Raw genomic sequence first — 21,169 nt, 5'->3', positions numbered from 1 at the left:
ATGAGGTCACTGGCTGCAAATGAGAGAATTCGAGGTCAGTTTAGAGTACTTAAAGGATCCAAGAAAAACAAGCACACAAACCACCACAGCTCCAGTCAGTAGCCTCATTACCCCTCTGTTCTGAATACTTACCTCATTGAAATGCATTGAAGTGCACAGACATCTAGTAAAGTCATAAACCACTCCTACAGTAATGATCCAGTAAAGTTCATGAAGCACACAGATGCATACATGCATCAGCAGCAGTCTGGCTGTAGATAAAATACAAATACATCATTTACATCTAGAAGCGCCCTGCCACATGCTGCATATCCTCAACGTCCAGACAGTATATAACCTGCTATTATGACATTGAGAACATAATACAAAGTATGAAAATAACACAAAAAAAGTTTACTTTTCAATGTCCACCATTATGTGGTCTACAGCATGATGGGATGTTGATTGCTTAATGACCAAGCCGGGGCTTATTTTTTTATTTTCTATCACAATATTATTAAGCTATGTTTTTCCTTTAACAGTTCACAGGAAACCGTAAACCGTAAAAAAGATCAGACAGTTTCCGTATATGATACACAGCAAAGCTACCAATTATGTGCAATAAAGCCAAGTTCGGCCAGCCTGTTATCTCACAGACACATTTCAAATAAAACGTATACACTTATACGTAGAAGTAAATAAGGGAATTAATTAGATTAAAAAACTACAAAATTAGGAAGTTATTAAAGAATTATATATATATATATAAACATGCCCTTATATATATATATATATATATATATATATATATATATATAAGGGTGTTTACAAAGTTTGCCTTCCGTGAGTTGCTATGGCAACTGATGATGGCGTGCCGCTCTCCTTTCTGTGCACTGCGCATGCGGAGTGTGTCGACACCCACTTTCGCAGACAGGAAGTGTGACCAACTTTTTCCACCATCCAGCCCTGCGTCGACACTTTTCATCACACTGCGTCAGCCAAAGTGATTAATTTTAGCGTGCGAGGGTAACAACAGCACGTCCAGCCGAGGGAAGTGTGTGTGTTACTCTCAGTTGGACCCGTATCCCGCACAGGTTTCCGTCCTCTCGCGAGCTGTGTACTGTCCCTTTAACTGAAGGGGCTGCTCGGTTGGAGCCTTTTACAGTCTGAGCCTCCGCTCACTCAGGACCCATTCATAAATAAGACATCGTGGGGAAAGGAAGCCCTTATAGTCGCATCTGATTCTTCATTCGGCGGACCGGATGCGAGGGGCGAGCAGGAACCAGACATGTTCACCTCGGTCGGGGACTCTGTGTTGGGGGCACGGCTGAGAGAGCAGGAGTGACTTCCCATGGCTGACCCCCCTGCTGATGGTTTTGACTTCATGTGCGAGCCGTCAGGAGGCAGCTTGATCCAGCTCAGAGCATTTGGCAAACCCAGAAAAATGCTCGATTCCTCGCAGGGTTTGGTGTTTTCTACGTGCTTCCGCTTAACCCAAGTCATCCTGGTTTAGATAGTCCACCGCTTCCATCCTTCTTCTTCTCCTTTTTTTTTTTTTTTAAATAAATGAAAATACACCAGAGGAGCCGAGGAGCCGACATACCGATGGAGCAGTGAGTTATGGCAGCTAAAGAGGAACTGTATGCCAAAGTGACCCCGCGGAGGCAGCGTCAGAGCCGGCCAAGCACCGTCAAACATGGGTCCACTCTGGACGTGCTGCTGTCCATGGGTTTCCCCAAGACCAGGGCGTGAGTACACAGCTGCACTGCCCCGACACACACACACACACACACACACACACACACACACACACACAGGTTCACTTCTCGGAGTTTCATGCCTCCTTCTCTGTCTCTCTGCACGTTTCAGTATCAACATCAGCAGCTGATCTGAAGCATCTCTGCAGCAAGTTGTTGACACGTCATGTCCCAAGGGGTCATGTAAAATGACCCCTTTTAAACTGTAGTTTCTGCTCTTGAATCCACAGTCATATTGCATGTTCCACAGCAGCGTTATGCAATAGGATTTAATGTCACTTATTTAGAGTTTTGCGCAGTTCCCTTGAGTCTGTTTTTTGTGTCAAATAACATGTTAGAAATAAACTTACATTGGCATCAGTTTGTATTTTGTAGAGACGTCCATTGTTACATGGTGTTTTTTTTGTTACAGGATTCTAAATGCTACACAGTGGTGGAGGAAGTATTCAGATCATTGTAACAATACAACAATGTAAATACACTTCATTCAAGGCCTGCTTTTAAAATTTTGCTTAAGTTAATGTATGTATTACCAGCAAAATATACTCAAAGTTCCAAAGTAAAAGTATCCGTGTGTACTGATAGGTAGGCAGTTTTATATTTTACATTATTAACATTAACATGTAAACAGCATTTTAATGTTGTACACAGAGACGTTGGAGCTATTTTTGAATGCAGTGTAAAAGTACAAGTACAAAACAATATAAAGCACAATACTAAGTACTTAATACATTTGCTGAAGTAGCGTTGCTGTACTTTAGAAGCAGCATCACTTGTGTAGGTACAGTATTTGTATGTCTGTGTGTGTGTGCATACTTCTCCATGTGTTTTTTGGACATATTCAAAAATACGAGAGATGCTCAGTGTTTTCTGAGTCATGCGCTTCACTCGCCAACTCTCCTTGGTTTTCAACGAAAACCTGATCCTGTGGGCATTCCTGCGTGCTCCTCAACACTCGTTTTCATTCATCCTTGAGAGAAGAAGTTGCCAGGAAACGAGCAGTGCTTGCTTGTGAATGTAGTCTATGGATCATGTTATTACATTAGAAAATGACAACATGTAGTCCGCTAGTGTGTATATAGTAGATTTTTGTAAGAATTTCATTAGAGAGGTTGAGAATGTTAAGCAGTATTTGGCATGAAGTATCAAACAAACCAACAGAAGCATTTCTCTATCAAAACCAGAGAAATTATAAACATGTTAAATATAGAGATGCTGCATTGTCAATGAATGGTAGAGTAACTTTACGGACATGCAGAATGTAACATTTATGTTATAAAGTATGCTTTATAAAACTAATGTAAGCCTTTTTTACTCCTGGTAATTATGCCTGTTAGCAAAATAAGCTATTTTACCAAATATATAGCTTTAGAGTCAAAACACTACAGTAAGTCACTTTTTAACACCAGCTTGAATCCCCTTACACCTAAATGCAGCCTTTAATATGGTACGTATGGCCACAGACACTGAATATGTATAACATTTTAATTTGAGTTCTGCGCGGCTCGGTTTATACGTGTCAGCCTCGTCTCACTGTTTGAACTCTACCTATTCACATAATCTATGATCAGACTGTGCCTTCTCATTGTTCGTGTTGTCAGTGACTCCCACATTATATATCAAACCCGCTGATTTGAACAGCCTCATCTCACACAAAAGCCTTTCTGTATGTGCAACGCGCCTCAAAATTGCGTCCCATGCAACAAAAGAAATCTGAAATAGTTCACTTTGAGTCTTTGTCAGCAGCTGCGCTGTCAGAGCGCCGTGATTAACTCCCAGATCTATTACTTGATTCGGTATCTGAATTGTAGGATATAAACCTGTCTCCCCATGCTAAACAAGAGACTAGAATTTAGGAATGACTGTTGTTGGTTATCAGAGTTTTGCTAAGCGGGCCAAAAGTATTCAACAGTCTTTCTTCTTTTAACTAGACAGATACAGTATCTCCAAAATTAAGCTGTTTTATCCTCTGCAGAACTGACTAAGATCATCCAGGCTTTCTTAGCTCCAGACTGCAGCTCTCTCTCCTCCTGCCTAATGAACCACAGCAGACAGAATGAGTAACTGGGTTTGGTTATATTCGCAGACTCACATATATTATTGATGACAGACTAATACACTTTGATTTGATCGAGGCTATACATTTATAATGAAGCAGAATAATTTAGGGCCATCACCTTCGAGCCTGTCTGGTCTGATGTCAGTGAGGACGTGATAGCAACGGTCGGAGAAAAAATACAGACAGTTATGTAATACAAAATATGTACATGTGGACGGCCTGAAAGCAACACAGGTGAGGTTGCACAATGTTTATGCACATCACCCTGGGGTGTTTTAGCTTGGTGTGTTGGTTTGACATGACTCTCCTCCAGAGCTTATGGCAGTAGCAGTTATTACAACAGTAATATACAGAATTAAGGGGCAGATTATGGGCAGGGCTGGCTATTGTTTAAAATGTTCTCATATTAGTGCTGATACGATACCTGAGTTTTGATACCAAAAACATACATTTTTGATGCTTTACTCTGAGGAATACAAACAAGTTTTCTGCAAAAGAAAACAAACTTCTTACCTTCTTAAAGCTGCACTAATGATCATTTTTATATTAACAGTAGAAAAAATGTAGACTTTTTTTTTTTTTTGCTGTGGCTCACTTAATGTGATGGTCACACCCCAAAGTGACATTCACTTGTCACATTCAAGCATGGTGACGTAGCGATTATTCACAGGGCTAGTTGGTGAACGGCTGTAGCTGGCGAGTTAACCGATACCCAGCGCTCAGTCACAATAGCTCCCGGAGCTCCTCCCTACTTTATCACTACTGTTGTGTTTACTTCCCCCTGGTATTTCTTCACCGTTGCACATCAATGGTGATCAATTTGTTTGCTGTTTGAAATCCTGGTGTGACCCGACCTATACACCACCTTCATCAGCCCTGTTTCCAGCAACAACAAGCGGCTGTTTTCAGCAAAACACCTCTGATAAATCCACACAACCTTCCCAGCACCAAACAGCAGACAGACAGTTAGCGACTAGCTGGTGAACGTAGAGGGGCGTCAGGAGTTGGTGGAGACCGAAACATAACTGAAAGGAGAGTGAGTATTGGACTTAATTGGAAAGAAACACAACTTCAAATGAAAGCTAATATTGTTCTGTATCTGATCGATGTGTAAACAGGCAACTGTTTGCTAACACGTTTGCCGTAACAACTTTATAAGGTAACAATATGTGTCAGTGTTGTGTTTGCAGCTTGTTGCACTGCCCCCAAGTGAACCAAGAATTAATTAATGGAGGTTTAATTTAGTCTAAACAAAAGCAGCTATGCAAGAACTTTGCCTAAATAATAGGTAAAGAAGAGCTTTCAGCCTTCAGCACATTTGGTCGGTATCAAAAAGGTGTAACACCCAGAACTCTTTACTGTATAGAACAGTTTCTCTGCCTGTGCAGATCGTCACATCCAGCCCACACTGCAGTAAAATATCAAAATAAACTGATATCAAAATAAGATTTGAGCAGTTTGATATCAGGCCCTTCCCTGGACTTTGGTGGGAGAGGAATAAGAAATAATAGGAAAATCTGTTATCAGTCATAGCTTCAGGGAACAAGGGCTTCATTGTGTTTGAGTGGTTTTCTTTTCAGCCAGTAGGGAGCATGAATCATACACACACACACACACGCACACACAAACACAAACAGTCCCTCGGCTTTAATTGAGCAGATTTTCTGCTGAGTCATTCAGGAATTGACTATTGTAATCAGATAGGCGCTGGATGGACAGTGGTCTCTCTCTATGGTGTCTGATGGTCGGGAGCAGGTTTGGAAAGTGATCCGGCTGAGAACGTGTCATCGTGTTATCTCTGGTCTGACCAGGGCCATAGCCGCGAGCTTTGAAACACTGAGGTCAGGAGTTGATGTTTCCCTCAGCACCCCTCCACAAACAGCAAAGTCTCTCCTGCAAGTTGTATTTTAATTGAATTCATTCAAAGACATTTCCCTGGACATCAACAATTGCTTAGAAACACAACTAAATAAGCTAACACAATTACATAGTTCTTTCCAGGAAACTATTCGGAAATTACAGACCTGTAACATTAAGCATTGCAGTTTTATTTCTCAACATACTGTAAATACAGTATACTTTACTTGTTTATTTAATTATTTTGTTGGCCAAAACTAAATCCAGTTAAAACATAGTTTATGGATAGTCTATATAGCCTAATTTCAGGAATTAGTCTGAAAAATCTACCTCTGAAATGCCCACCATGTGTAATTTTTTAATTGTGGAATGTAAACTCTCATCAAGGTTGCTAAAACTCATATTCCCAGATAAAAAACACTGAAGACATGACCTCAGTGTCCTCACTGGCTTAACCTTTTTATAATTAGAATAACTCACTGGCTGCGCCCTCTGCTGAGGTCCGCTGAGCTTTCTCCTGTTAGGAGATAAACACATTTCCTCTGATAAATCGGGGGATGGCCGGGCTCTGCTGTGATGTTATATCTTTGCCTGTGGTCCCTTTCACCGCTGTAAACTTGCTCCTGTTTAATGATTAGTTATCTATTCTTCCTTCAGTGTGTAAACAACCTGTTCTCTGACGTTTCTTAAATGGCACTTAGAGGGGACTTCCTTGTATCATTGTGACCATGGTTAAATATTAATTTTCCGTTGTAGATAACTTTTCTTAATATTTCCCGGTCAGCCTGTTGTGCTTGTGCTGTATTACAAGTGTATTCAAAGTCCCCCTTGCTTTGTGATTCCTCATTTCTCTTGATTTTGAAGCAAAGGTCCTCCCTGATCTCCAGAACAGTATTGGTTTGTTCCTCTACAGTTTACAGAACATACTGTATGTGTGAAGTATATGGATGTTGCACATATAGAGGAACCATCTTTGTTATCAATGGTGCCACTGAAAGAGACGTGCGTGTGAGGTCAAAGTGTTGTGGAGCTTGGTTCATGCTTTATGCAGAAACACACATGATGGTGTGTGTGCAGTTTTAAATGCTGTGTTTGTGGGCAAAATAACTGGGCATACACACCTGAAAACTGGAACAACACGTCTGAAAAGTCCCTGTGCTGGTTGGCCGAACACAGGAACCTGAATTACTGGCAGAATGATAATAAAAGGAAGTGGAGAGCTGAATTGAACCACTTGATTTCAGACAAATGAGGTGCATAGTTATGAGAGACAGAGCATTTTTATAACACCAAAATAAACAGACGGCATGTCTGGGGCCCCTTTGTGTCAGCCATGCATGAAGCACGAACCTGCCTCAAAGCAGCTGTGTTAAAAAAAAAACTGACTGGAATAGAAACACATTTGAATATGATGCAGGATAAAGATTTGTGTGTAATCATCCACTGCAGCGTTGTTTTGTTTAGTAACACTGAGGAATAATGTGGCTATTGTGAGCAAGGGAAACAGGAAGTTGATGACCAAAATGTAACAGAGCGTGGACTGCAGCGACGGAGTCCGAGGAGGAAAATGAAAGATTCTGAAGGCACTTTTTACTCTGTCTGGTACTAACAAGACAGAGGCTTTGAACCAGAAGAGGAGAAGTGTCATGTGATGTTTTAGACCAATCACAGATGTTCTCACAGTGACGTTAGTGTGTGGAAAATTCAACTACCATACTTTGGTCAGAGAGCCCGTGCTCGATGTAGAGCCTGACGCACATACGGTGCTTTATTGTTTTCCAGTGAACCTCATTTTATTCATAATAACCGAAGTGACGCCTTCAAACTGCTTCTTCTGTCCAACCAACAGCCCAAAGATGTATAAGCCATTTACAATGGCATAAAGCTGAATCAAGCAAATGTTTTTGCAGTTTTTAAACTTCTGTCTACTAGTTTTTGCTGTTTAGTGCTATGATATTTGCTCTGAATCTAATTGTTTAAAAAAAGGGACACTCAATTTAAAATGATGTACCCTCATCTTGGTTGACAGTGAGCTTTAGTTTATTAAACAATGGCAAAATGTAAAATTTGCTTATGCTTATTTCATACAGATGGACTTGTCTTTAGTCTCTCACATCTGTTTGTTTGTTTCATTGTGCTTCTCGAACGAAGACTTCAAAGCCATTGTGGTTACTGAGCTTTAACACATCTAGCTCAGGCAACATTATGTACGGTAAATGTCCCTCTGTGAAGCCTGTTGTGTGTTTAAGAAGAACTCAGCCCGCATGCTGACTGTTCTACCTGCCTACATCACTTAACCATAACAGCCACATGTATGACTTAATTCTCATCTAACATGCAAAAAAAAGCAACTTATGCACACATGTGACACTGGTGTCTGCGAGGGCAGCTTGCAAGAACAAACTCTGAGCTTGTATTCAAGGCAGCCAAGAGGAAGTCGCCCATTTCCGGAAGTGGCTTGTGACCTTTACTGAGCGCTCTGTTGAGACGGTGGTTTGAGGGCGGCTGAAGCAGTTGATTCACACATCACTTGCAGATAGGAAAAAGTTTGCTATACTTACTGAGCTATCACATTTTTCTTCATGAAGATAAGGCCTGAAGCTTGCAAACCTTAGTCACAATTACTGATTGGACAAAATAAATGCTTAAAAATCTTCAGCTGAGGCTTTGTACTCCCTTTATCTGTTGACAGATCACTTTTCAGCTGATCTGTGTGACCTGGAAATCAAATATGCAGATTTACTTATAATGAGAAGGTCTTGATTTAGCTGTTAAAGAGTTGTTTTAAGACATCAACATGCCAACCAACCATGGCTGTAGCTGTCAAACCTTGCTGTTTGCCTCTTATGACATGCTTTGAGGAGTGCTGTGTGATGCATCACAGTTTTGGCACTGTGCCTCGTGCATTCTTAGTGAAACGTTTGCTTTGCGCACTTTGACTTGTTTCACTGACGTCAGGCAGCGCTAAAAATACCACTCATGCTTAAACAGCACACTTCATGTTAGGTTTGACAGAAGCACTGCTAATCATTTGTCCAAACTGAGATGCTTGATACATCCTTTAGTCACACAATGGCCCACACAGTTCATTTAATGGTGTCAATCTCTGACTTACTCTGTCTGCCCCCGTGGACTTCTCAGCTCTCTTGTCCAGAAATAATGAAGTGAGAAGAGGAGGAACAGTTCAAGACATTGGCTGTACACAGCTAGCTTTGTTAGAGACGTTGGAGACTGAAGCGTTGCCTTGTCAGCCTGAAAGAAAAGCTTTATGGATGTACACCACCAAGAGCTGGCCCTGTTAGTGGCTTAGCTGACCTCAAACAAAGTGTTGTGGCCCCAAAAATAATTACCAGTCACTCCCACCATTAATGGAATAGTTTGAAATGTTGTGAGACACGCTTATTCATTTGCTTTAGTTAGGTGAGGAGATCAATACCACTCTCATGTCCATACAGTGAATATGAAGCTACCACTAGCATCCGGTTAGCATAGCATAACACAAAGACAGAAACAGCTAGCCTGGCTTTGTCCAAAGTGAATTAATATGCCTGCTGACGCCTCTAATGGTATCTTATTAGCAGGCTAGTTACGTACTATAATTAGTGCAGACTCCATTAAGTCACTGCGCTGCTGCTAGCCAAAACATTGTTACGGCACCTAACTCCCAATAAAACCACAACTTGTCCTTTTTACATTTCGTTTGTGTATGGGTTAAACACACAAGGCTCAACATGTTAATTAGCGAGCTTTAGAGGTGATGGCAGGTGGAACTTTGAGCTTTAGCGTGAGCCAGGCTAGCTGCCTCCACTGTTCATGCTAAACTAAGCTAATCGACTCCCGCCTCTGGCTAGTTAATACACAGTCATAAGAGTGGTATTCATCTTCTCATCTAACTTTCGGCAAGAAAGCATATCCTCCCAAATGTCTGTCCCAAATGACCATTCCTTTTAATATTTACACTAACTTCATTAATGATGGCCCTTAACATGAAAGCATCACTCTTGTGTGTATGATATTACAACCTTGCACACCTTTTTCTCTTTGTCTTTGTGTCCTACATCACGTCCTGAGCAGATCTGCTGCAAACCACAATGACATGTGTCATGTGTCATCATCAGTCAACCGTGAGCTGGATTCAAGCTGTGTCATTTTATTATTATTTTTTTACATAATTCACCAGTGAAAAGGTGGACGAAGAGGCTGTAACGTCCGGTGTTTGGCACGACGTGGCACTCACCAGGTCTGAGCGGAGTCGGCCAGACTGGACGCAGTGAGGCACATTTCCTCTGCTGACGGGGCTCTCCTCAGGGTGCAGTCTGGTGTTGGGCAGCAGCAGTGCTCTCAGCACTGTTTGAGCGATAAGTGGTTAGTGTTCACTGTCGGCTTGTAAACAGGAAATGTTGTTTGGCCTGTAGAGCTGAGTCTGGGAGGGGCCCTTGGGAGTAGGGAGCTGCGAGTGTTAGCGTGTGTTCACATTTGTGTGTGTTGAAACAGGGTGACGTGGTTTTGTTAACTTCAGACCTACATGCTTGTTACTTTTAATTTATGATTTTCTTTTTCTTTCTCTGCTAATATGTAGCCATGATAGGCATGACATTAATGTAGTCAAGTTTTGCCACAATAACTTCAAACGCAGTGTTCACAGGAAGTGATCACACTCTTGAGATCCTTTGAAAAGTGTGCAGATTGCCTGATATAAAGCGATAACTCTTTAAGATAAGATATCCAAGTTCAGCACAAGGGACAGCTGTAATAAACAGTCCCAAGAATGTTTACATATGTGAAAAACAAAAAAACGCTGCTGTTTAAAAAAGCAACAGGCAGCCAGAACATTTTATCTGTAGTAGGGTTAAATGTGAAAGCAGGAAGTGAAAACACTTGCCATATGTGGGTGAAGTAGTTGAAAGGCTGTTTCCAATACTGTCTGCAGCAGTGGTGCATGTGCAAACAAAGTAAGTAATAATGGTCACTGTCATTTATGCAAACAGTACGGCTGGTTTGAAGCCACCCTGAATCCAGAGTGAGTTTTCTCACTCTCTAATCTTTTTTGTCTTCTTCTAGCTGTGAACAGGAAGTGCAGTTTATAAATAACTTGCTCAGTTCTTGCTAAGAGCAAAGACGAGGCCTCCGGGTTAGATGCAATTATTGAGGACAGTTTGCCCATGACTGTTTCAACTATGGTGGAAAAGAAATTTGAAAAGAAATTTAGTTGTAGCATTGCCTTCAGTGTCAGAAACAGAGAACGGATCGGCAGCAGATCTGTCACCAAACCTGGAAGTGAAAGTGTTGAGAAAATAGGGTTGAAATATGCTGCGGTTTCAGATTGTGCAGACTGAAACACACAGAATATCACAGATTCTTTTGAGTTGTATTAAATGAACAGATCATTTATTATGTATATTATTCGTGTGTTCAGTTGGTGATTCAGTTATTTGTATGTGCCTAAGAACTATACCTTTAAGGTGCGTCTTGTGGTATACAACGACTTCCCTCTGGTGTGTCTCTTCAGTCTGAGCCCGGCCAGATATCTTCCTGCTGTCTCGACTTGCTGTATAGGTTGACAAGAAGGATGTGGGTTTTTTCTTGATCTTTGTTTACTGCATACAAAAGCTCAAACAGACATCCCAGGACATAGTTCATTACTATACAACTTAGAACATGACTGCCAGAAATACAAAGAAATTAAATTAAATTGAGAAATTAGATAAATGGATAAAGTAAAGATGGAAAAAATGACAAACTTCCTCTAGTGGAAGTTTCACTGTCAAGTGTTGTGATCAGTTGGAAATTGGCTTGAAGACAGCAAAAGCCGGCCATCAAGCAGGCATATAACAAGACAGGGCTCCAGGCACTGAGGGCTTCTGCTGACACACTCGCTATGTTGTTGTGTAGCTTGGTGCGCTAAGCTTTATTAGGACTGAAAACAGCAAGCGTTGTTCACCATTGTGCATTTCCCTTAAGCGTTAGTGTTCTGGTCAAAGCAGATGCAGTAGTAAGATGGTGATTTCTGTTGTTTTTGTTTTGGTCATCCTTGTTGTGATCACATTTGTCTGACCAATCATGATCCACAGGACTGCAACCCCTGAAAGTACCTGAAATCTGCATATGCATAATGATAACCTGTTTTCACCGTGGGAACTAGTAGCTGATGTGGGGAAGAAAAATGCACATCATAATTATTAGCTGCTATTTTTATTAGGCCCCATTAAATGAGGTGGCCACCTCAGTGTGTGTTGTAGTTACTACATTTTACACTGTAGTTTTGCTATCTGAAAATTAATGATAATAGATATAGATAGCAAATTAAAATGAAAGTAAAAATGGGGAATTATTTTAGTTTTCCTGATTGATGTCCACACTGTAAACAATGCCATGTACAGAAAAAAATAAAGGCTAATTCAACAAATCCAGGAAAAACGAATCAAACTTGTCAAAGAATTAAGATTGATTTGGTTGAGATACATCATAAATTACTTCTGGTGATTATGGTTTATTGCCACAAATTATCAGAACAGTTTACAAAACTTTAGAGATTTCGTACAAATATTAGTTAAGTTTGTGCCTAATTACACATGGGTAATTTGCCCAAAGCTTGTAAAGATTATTGTTATGATCTCTTCTGTGGTTTAAAACAACAAAGCAATCAATCAATGTGGGATCATCATCATTTGATTTTATGTTTTGACAACTTTTACATGACAAGCCACTGTTTACGGCTTATTTCATCTACTGTATGACACATTTACAGTCAGCCTCCTGCATTACATTCTGAAAGAACACAATGGGTCTTTTGTTTTAGACATTTTCTGATATTTACCCTCCCGCAGAAAAGCATGTCATACATCAATGAGTAAAAATGGCCAGCAACACCGTGCTTGATACCTTTTTATCATTTATTTATACCTGCAACAGAGTTTCTAGTAAAAAAAAAAAAAAAAAAAGCAGATTAGATTCAAGTGAACCTTGTATCCCCTTCTGTGAGCGTAAGACCTTTTCTATTATTTCATGTCACAAGGGTTCATTCTCATAAAATACCACAGAGATAAGAAGCAAGCAATCCAATGTTCTAGCCTGGATTGGATTTTGTGACGTCTCAGTCACATCTGTTTGTAATCCCATCATGCCTTCTGAGGGAAAAATCCCCTTCTTTTCCTCCTCCACATAGCACCAGGTGGAATCTCTGAATAAGACGACTGCAGCCAGCAAATGACTCTCTGTCTTAAGCCTCCTGCATGCAGCGGTGGTTTGTACTGTAGGAATAAATAATGGATCAATTAGGTAAAATGTTGTAATTGTCATCTTGCAGTTGTTCAAGTGAAGGGACAGGAGACTTAAATCCAAGTTGACTTGCATGTATTTATGTGTGCATGTTGTAGTAGATCTGTGTGAGCAATCTGTTACGACGTTCTAGCCTTGGCGCTCCCATCCTGCACGCTGTGCTCTGTCAGGGCACGCTGCCCCAGGGTTCAGGGACTTTGCCGTATCTAGGACCCTCTCAGTGGGACAGATTTAAAAATAGCACATTGAATTTAAACGCTCGAGTGGCACTATAAGCACTGTCAATGTCGCGGCAACATGTGTACATCTGTCAAACAGTGGCTCTACGATGGTGCAGAAAACACCTCCTGCTTGGTCGTTTTAGTTTGACATCAGTTGGTGGTTGTTATTTTCTGCTCATTAGGAGTAAAGTCTTTGGGGACGGCACTGCTACCCTTTAGATAAAGCATGGCATCATTACGGAGGTTTTGTTTTTGGTTATCTAACGTAGTGAATGGACGATTAATTCTGATTGACTCTGGGACTGTGCTTTGTTTTCACACAGCGCACAAAGAACTTAAGCTGAAAGGAGATGGGACTGCATGGCCTGTGGTGGAGTGAATGTTGTGGAGACAACGCGCAGTTACTCAAAATGCATTTCCTGTGGCCATGCACCCAAACATCGCTTACTGCAGTTATTTATCAGGGATCCATTTTTTTTCTACTACATAAAACAGATGAAAATAAACTATGAAAAGTGAGTCTTTGGCCAATGTGGTACACAGAGCCACAACACACTGAGGGAATTATTTTAAATGAATAAACAGACACGTCACTGTTTGCAGAGCCTGAGTTACATGCAGATATATTTTCAGTTGCCACTAACTCTTACCTTAATCATATTTACACTCATTTAGTAAATATTATGTGAAAGGTCTGTGAGTCCAGTGTGTTAGATAACAGTATGTCACAGATGTGTCGATTGACTGAAAGAGGGGCAGAGTGTTAGTCCTGCCAAAGCCGCTGGAATCGGTGAATCCACTCAGAGGTGGCCCGCAACACCAGAGGTTTTATAAAAAGACACTAATTAGATTTTGAGCACTCAAGGGTAATCATGCTCTCTCGGCTCCCTCTTGTTTCAGGAAAAAAAAGTTTATGAAATGACACAGATAAATCATGTCGTCCTTTCCTTTTTTTCCCGTCCATTACTCTAAAACACAAGACATTCATTATATTTTCTCATGTTTAGGGGGTCTTAATATTGGGACATTAGGCTTCTGCAGAAGTAATTCGTTAACCAAGACTGTGAGCTGCCGTGTTCGGATGCAGTTTCATATTAAACCCAGAATGAGCTGATTACACTTCAGTGATGATAGAACCAGATATCTTTATAGCAGAGAACGTGGCCGTTTCAAATCAGTATCACAAACCTCTGATATGAATAATGTTATGAATTATTGTGCGCTTGTTGTTATTTTACTGCTCTCTTGGGATATTTGATGTTTGTTCTGTGTCATGTGGAAGCACAGCAATCTCCTCCTAATAAACACGGGCCGGAAGAGAAACTATTGATTTTGGGACGGTGCTTTGATCTCCCTTTCTCTTTCTCTTTGCAGCCTGAAAGCTCTGGTTTCGACAGGAGGGAAAAATGTCCAGGCAGCTTGTGACTGGTGAGAGCAACACATACTTTTTACTCACACGCTCTCTCACAGTGCTGGAATGCAAATAGACACTCTTGTGATGGTAAATACAACATCTACTGACCGAACTCAGCATTGTACTGACGTGTCACCGTGCTGTTACAACAGTACCGCCCTCTGCTGGACACTAGCCGTCCTCATTTGCCTTCTTTTCTCCCACTTTTCACTCACCACCTTGGGTCTTCTCGGCCGTGTCTGTCGCTCCAGGCTCTTCTCCCACGTGGATGACCCGTTCTTGGATGACCCTCTGCCCAGAGAGTATGTGTTATATCTGCGACCCAGCGGGCCGCTGCTCCAGCAGCTCTCGCACTTCTGGCAGCAGTCCCGCCTCTCCTGTGGCAAGAACAAAGCACACAACATCTTCCCCCACATCACCCTCTGCCAGTTCTTCATGGTCAGTGTCTTATTCTCTCTGTGTCTGTAACATATCACCAGTTTTATAGCAGTTATACATCTGATGACATCCTGTTTCGTTGTCTCTGTGCTCAGTGTGCCGATGGGAAGGTGGAGGCTCTCTGCGATGCTCTCCAAACCACCGTGGCGAAGTGGAAGTCTCGTATACCCATGCCCCTCCCGTTGGAGCTCTACTCCTCCTCAACTTTCATTGGCCTTTTTGTGGAGGAGCAAGTGGCGGAGGTGCTGAAGGGTTTTGCTGCTGATTTTGCCATTGAAGCAGCAGCTAAAGCAGGTTTGAGTCCCCTTTGGTCCTGATACATGTTCTCTGTCTATGCACAGTTGACGGGTTTAGTGTTGGTGTTCCCAGGCCTGTTTGAGAATGATGCAGTTTAAGTAGCTCTCATTTGGACTTCATATGTGTGCTACTTGCATTTACTGTAATTATATTTTGAGTGTTTCTGTCATTGGAGAACCGCTATAGTTAAAAAGTGTGAAGGGAACATCACATTGTCATATGTGTAGATATACGTCTGGTGTGCACATTTCTCGCTTTTTCTTTTGTACAGATGTTCACGTCGAGCCCCACAAGAAACAACTTCATGTCACTTTGGCATACCACTTCCAAACCAGTCACCTTCAAGTTTTGGAAAAGTTGGCCAAAAGTGTGGATGTGTCTTCATGCTGCGACTGGCTGGCTGTGCTCTTCTCCCGGGATATTCGCTTTGCTAATCACGAGGTAGACTCGCTTCCTTTGAAATTAGTACTTCCTCCTAACACTTTTCCACTTGGCTTTTCAGTTAGATTCTTTTGTACACAAAGGACATTAAGTGGCCGCTGTCTAATGGCTGTTAACCATCTGCCCCCTGTAGACACTGCAAGTCATGTACCCGTATGTGCCTCAGAATGACGACGAGCTTGAGCTGGTGCCTGGAGACTTTATCTTCATGTCTCCCGTGGAGCAGAGCAGTGCCAGTGAGGGCTGGGTGTACGGCACCTCGCTGGGCACGGGGCTGTCGGGCCTGCTGCCTGAGAACTACGTCAACCGCGCTGACGAGTCTGACACCTGGGTTGTCCATGGGTAAGGAAGGGAAGCAAGATGCTGGGAGGCCCTGGGATCAGAAGTGCACCTACAGTACAGTAACAGCACTATCAGCAGTTGCAGATTATCACTGATTGCCCCTAAAAGCCACCAAGTCCCTGTTTGCAACCACTTCACAAAGACATCGCCGGTATCTTGAACTGACAACCCACAAATCCCCAAACGCACACAAATAAGGGGATGTTTCTAGGCTGACTGGAAAGATTAAAGAGAAAGAAAAGAATGTGAATCATCTTCTTGGCCTGCTTCCTGACTAACCCTTTGACTGGGCTCCTTCGCCCACGTCACTACACTCCTTGAACAGGTTATGTTTTATTGTAGAAACGTTAGAATTCCCTCCGTCCTCCCATTCATTCTTCTCTATTGATTGTTGTTATCAAGACACCTAAACCCCACTTTTACTCATTGACTTTTAAGTGTGCCTTACGTCTGCTCATTCCTGTGTTTCAGGTCATGTTTTGTATGCTGTACGCTGTCGCGTTGTTGATTATGTGTACATCTTCTTTAGCTTGTCCCTCTTTTGTTTCTTTCTCTGCACTGTAAATCACTGTGGATAAATGGTGTCACATTTAAAGTGATATATGACTAAAGCTGAGTTCTCTGTGTTTGTCTGATCCTCAGGTCTCACTCTATTCTCAACTGTGCCTCTCCGTCTAACTCCGGCAGCGCTGTGGGTGGGTTATTATTTGATGGACAGCTGAATGACAGTCTATTTGACAGTCTTATGGATCCTCCCAGCCTCACTGGCCTCTGTCCTCCTATGCAGGTACTGCATTCTTATATTATGTGACTTTTCCTATGGCTTGCACAGGGGAAAATGAGTGCTGAAGTGAAGAGAGCATCATGAACCTCACTGAGTGTGTTAATACCAATAATTACTGTGTATGTTTCTGGCAGGAGCTTGAGATTAATGCTGTGCAGCTTGTCTGTGATGCCTCGCAATATCAAATGAATCTTTATCTCAGGTGTCGAGGCCAACAAGTCAGTCCTCCCTGTCCAAGATGAGACTGTTTGTTTGTCGCCACGGGGAGAGGATGGATGTGGTGTTTGGGAAACACTGGGTCACTCAGTGCTTTGACTCCAAAGGTGAGCATGCAAGAGAGATTGATGACGCGTTTTTGTACTGTAGGCTTACATTAGACACTTTGGACTTCAGTATTTCCTTCTTCTGTAACATTCTCATTTGTGTTTGTGTAGGCCGATACATTCGCTCTAATCTCAACATGCCATCCAACCTGCCAGCTAGAAGCGGGGGTCACCGGGACTATGATAAAGATTGTCCAATTACTGTGTTTGGCTCCACCCAGGCCCGTCTTGTAGGTCAGTACATTTTATACACATTTTATTTTGATGTTGTGTGTGTAAAACAGGTCATATACTATACCTACCAATGCAAAGTCATCATAATTACTAAAGTACTTTGCTTTTTAAAGATTGTTGAATACAGTTTTACAGTTACAGTAATTTCCCCCGGGGATCAATTAAGTATTTCTGATTCTGATTCTGAGATTCTGATTTCCAAATTATACAACAATTACAATGGCTGACACTGTTTTTTGGTCCACCTCAGGTGAAGCCCTGTTGGAAAGCCATGCAACAATAGACTTTGTTTACTGCTCTCCTTCTCTTCGCTGCGTCCAGACTGCTCAGCACATTCTGCACGGTAGGACCTCGTCTTCATTGTCCGCATCAATACTCTGACCACAGTCACAGACAAGTCACACAGCATCTATTCAGATTCTTCAGCTGCCGTGTTATACGTACATTTTGAAAAAGTTACATGTTACAAGTTAAAATGTTGGATTTTTAGTGTTAGTTTTGAGTCTCAAGCCTTCAGTTTGATTCGGATCTCAGTAGGATTTGTCTAGTTATATAAAGCTTTAATGAACTACAACCAAACCTCGGTGGTACCAAGAGGCATCATTAGGAGACAGGAATGGATAGGAAAAGAAAGAGGTTTAACAGGAGGTCTAACTTCTCTTCTCTTCTCTTTGAACACAGCCAAACACCTAATGAATGTTTTTCTTCCCTTTTTGGAAATATTTTTATTGTCAAAACCTTTATACTTCCAATTCCTGCAGCATGTCATGTAAAGATGTATTTATAGATTTTCTGTAAAAGTTAAAGAAGAGCAAGACAAAATGACATGACAGAGTAGGTGCACGGAGTGACCTGAGTAATGACCGTTCCCCTCTGTGTTTCACTCTGCGTCAGGTCTCCAGCAGGATGGAAAGACAAAAATCCGTGTGGAGCCTGGATTGTTCGAATGGACCAAGTGGGTTTCAGGCACATGTTTACCCACCTGGATCCCCCCAGCTGAGCTGGCCGCTGCTAACCTGAGTGTGGACACAACATACAGGTACACAGGAACACCAAAGCTATAGCCTCTATACGCTTTTATCTGTGATGCTGCACTTTACTATAACCTTCTCCATCTGTGGTTTTGTTCCCAGACCTCATATTCCCATAAGTAAGTTGGTGGTGTCCGAGTCCTATGACACCTACATCAGCAGGAGCTTCCAAGTAACCCGAGAGATCCTGGCAGAGTGCAAAAACCTGGGTAAAGTGGAATTGTAAACACGTATCCAGGCTTTCAAATTTAATACTGGCAACATTTAATGTTGGCAACATTCACTGGCTACAATGGCCACTTTCTTTTTGAGATGATTGCATTTTAATGCTTCTTGTCAAAAATCAAACAAAGAAAATGTACCTGACACTACACACCATACCATAAAACCTTGAAACTGAATATTGTTTTTAATAAGCACTTTGTTTTTAGCTGGCTGCCCTTCTGAATCAAAGGGTTTAATTTGGATGTTGTCCCAGTCTCTCTATAAAAGAGCATGTGTCAAAGAACCTCAACATTTCAAGCTGCATATTATCAACTGTGAGTGTTTATCAACAGTATATAAAGCTAATGGTATCTGTGGAATGTGATCTACCTCTTGCACACAGGAAACACAGTCCTGATTGTGGCCCATGCTTCCTCCCTGGAGGCTTGCACTCGCCAGATACAAGGCCTCAGCCCCCAAAACTCCAAGGACTTTGTCCAAGTGGTCCGAAAGGTCAGTTTGATGCTTTAGCTACAACGCTCCTTTCATTTCTATCCTCTCCTTCTTCTCTTTTTTTTGACAACATGCACATCTGTCTTCTCTTTGCGCAGATTCCTTACTTGGGTTTTTGTGCTTCTGAAGAAATGGGAGAGACCGGGGTGTGGCAGCTGGTTGACCCACCCATCCTGCCTCTGACACACGGACCCAATCACAGTTTCAACTGGAGGGAAATGCTAATGCAGGACTGAGGGATGTGCTGTTTGGCTCTCTATCTTTTGGCTGTCCTGAACTGCTGAAAGAATATTTATTTTTAACCCACACTGCTATAAATCCAGCCCTACTACCAAAAAAAACCAACCCACTTCTGGCTTCCATCACAGACATCATGCAAAAAAAAAAAAAGTGCATTCATTGAAGCAAATGTATTCAGACGCACTGCTCAGGAATGAGAAAAAACTGTTTGTGTATAGACTGGGCGGCGATTTTCCACGTTCCACTTCTTACTCCAAAATGTGGAGGTGCTACAAGAAATCCGGATATTTCTTGATGGTTTGCGGATGAATCAGGTTTTATGCCATGAGAAGGTGTCATTAAGCTCCGTCTGTGGCTCCTCCTCAGGCGGGGCAGTGAGGACTTTGTGTTCTGCTGCCTTCTCACACACTGTGACAAGAATTAGATGAGAAAGACTTGTACCACAGAAATATTTTTCCATGTGTCAGAAATTATTATTTAACTTGTAGCTGTGACCCTTCCTGCGAAGAAGCACAAAAGAAATGTTGACAATCAGACAGGGGAGAACTGATCTTCATTGTTTCTGGTGCTGAGGTGGGTAGTTCATGATACCTGTTTTATTCCTGTAAATGTCATATCATTAAGTGATTCTCCGAAGTTAACATTTATGTGCCCACATGAATCCTTTAACATTCCTGTAAGGCCATGATCCACAGGCATTATGTGGAGGCAATGCAGCTTTGATTACCACCACAGGCGCAACCAAGTCAAAATGACTAAAGGAAATTAATATAATGACATACAGACTGCTGTTGAGTTGCTCATTTTGTCCAGGTGCATTGAATTAAACTTCTGCTTGACTCTGACCCTGACACTCCCTGTAAGCCTGATAACCACACTGCTTTTCAAACACGTGGTGCATTTCATTTTTTTTTTGGTTATGTCAGATGAGATGTGCTTACTGCCTATACCAATTATTTGTTGTATGACTCAGAAAATGTATTGATACTCTCAAAAACGAATAAAGCAAGGTTGTGGAGTTATGAAGGCTTATACATATCAGCCTGTGCCATGTGTTCTGTGAAAACATCATGTCTTAATGTTAATGACTAGTGGGAAGGTTACTCTTTTTTAGGTTCTTCTTTACACAAACAGCAGCGGGCATTGCAACGCACAACTACCACTGACGTCTCATTAGCCCCCAACATGTTCACAAAGCCAAAGTGAGAAAACATACCTAAATATGTTTTATTGACCGTAACTTTTTACTGTACTGAGCATCTTTCACATGCTGTGCAGTATTGAAAACGATTAGGGACATTTGTCGAGGCAGGAAAAGCACAGGTGGAATTAAAAACATGAATGATGGTTCAGGTCCAGTAAGTGTACTAGCTAACATCGCCGTTAGCTCACGGTGCTACCCTGCTACCCTGCTAGCTAGAGTTTCCTTCTCTTGATAACTCAGGTGAGGCATTCCGTGTTGGCTCAGGTAATGTGTTTGTTTGTTGTCGGCGGAAAACGTGAACTTCATCTTAATTTTATTCGTGGAAGCGTCAACAAAACACTAACCTCACTACAGGTAATGTTAACATTAAGGACAGGCAGAGAGTTAACTTGTATGCTTCCAAGATATTAGAGGGATTAGAAGTGTTAGCATTATGGCCATCGAGAGGAGTATTTCCAGCAAGAAGCCTAGGAAGCCATCAGTTATCAGTATTAAAGTATTCACTCGCACTGTTATTTGTGTTGTGTAGTTTCAGATTAAGTAATACAAATAT

The 21,169-nt window shown here is 41.7% G+C and overlaps 1 protein-coding gene across 2 annotated transcripts; it reads left to right on the top strand.

Annotated features, from left to right (window-relative positions):
- Positions 1–1,253: 1,253 nt before the first annotated feature.
- Positions 1,254–20,446, top strand: ubash3ba (ubiquitin associated and SH3 domain containing Ba). 2 transcript variants are annotated; one of them, XM_070917025.1, is made up of 14 exons: positions 1,254–1,727; positions 14,526–14,579; positions 14,817–15,003; positions 15,099–15,297; positions 15,572–15,741; positions 15,875–16,083; positions 16,726–16,870; positions 17,070–17,190; positions 17,302–17,424; positions 17,675–17,767; positions 18,319–18,463; positions 18,558–18,664; positions 19,063–19,172; positions 19,271–20,446. In XM_070917025.1, exons 1-14 carry the CDS (start codon positions 1,600–1,602, stop codon positions 19,406–19,408), a joined length of 1,929 nt encoding a protein of 642 aa, XP_070773126.1. In that variant the 5' UTR covers positions 1,254–1,599; the 3' UTR covers positions 19,409–20,446. The 2 variants fall into 2 exon arrangements, with proteins under 2 accessions (XP_070773126.1, XP_070773128.1); XM_070917027.1 differs by having other exon boundaries at positions 16,726–16,890; positions 17,087–17,190.
- Positions 20,447–21,169: the final 723 nt, after the last annotated feature.

This window comes from Enoplosus armatus, chromosome 13 (genome assembly GCF_043641665.1).
Source record: "Enoplosus armatus isolate fEnoArm2 chromosome 13, fEnoArm2.hap1, whole genome shotgun sequence".
Classification (NCBI taxonomy): domain Eukaryota; kingdom Metazoa; phylum Chordata; class Actinopteri; order Centrarchiformes; family Enoplosidae; genus Enoplosus; species Enoplosus armatus.
Note: the sequence above shows the minus strand (reverse complement) of the source record. Positions and strands in the feature narration are given on the sequence as shown.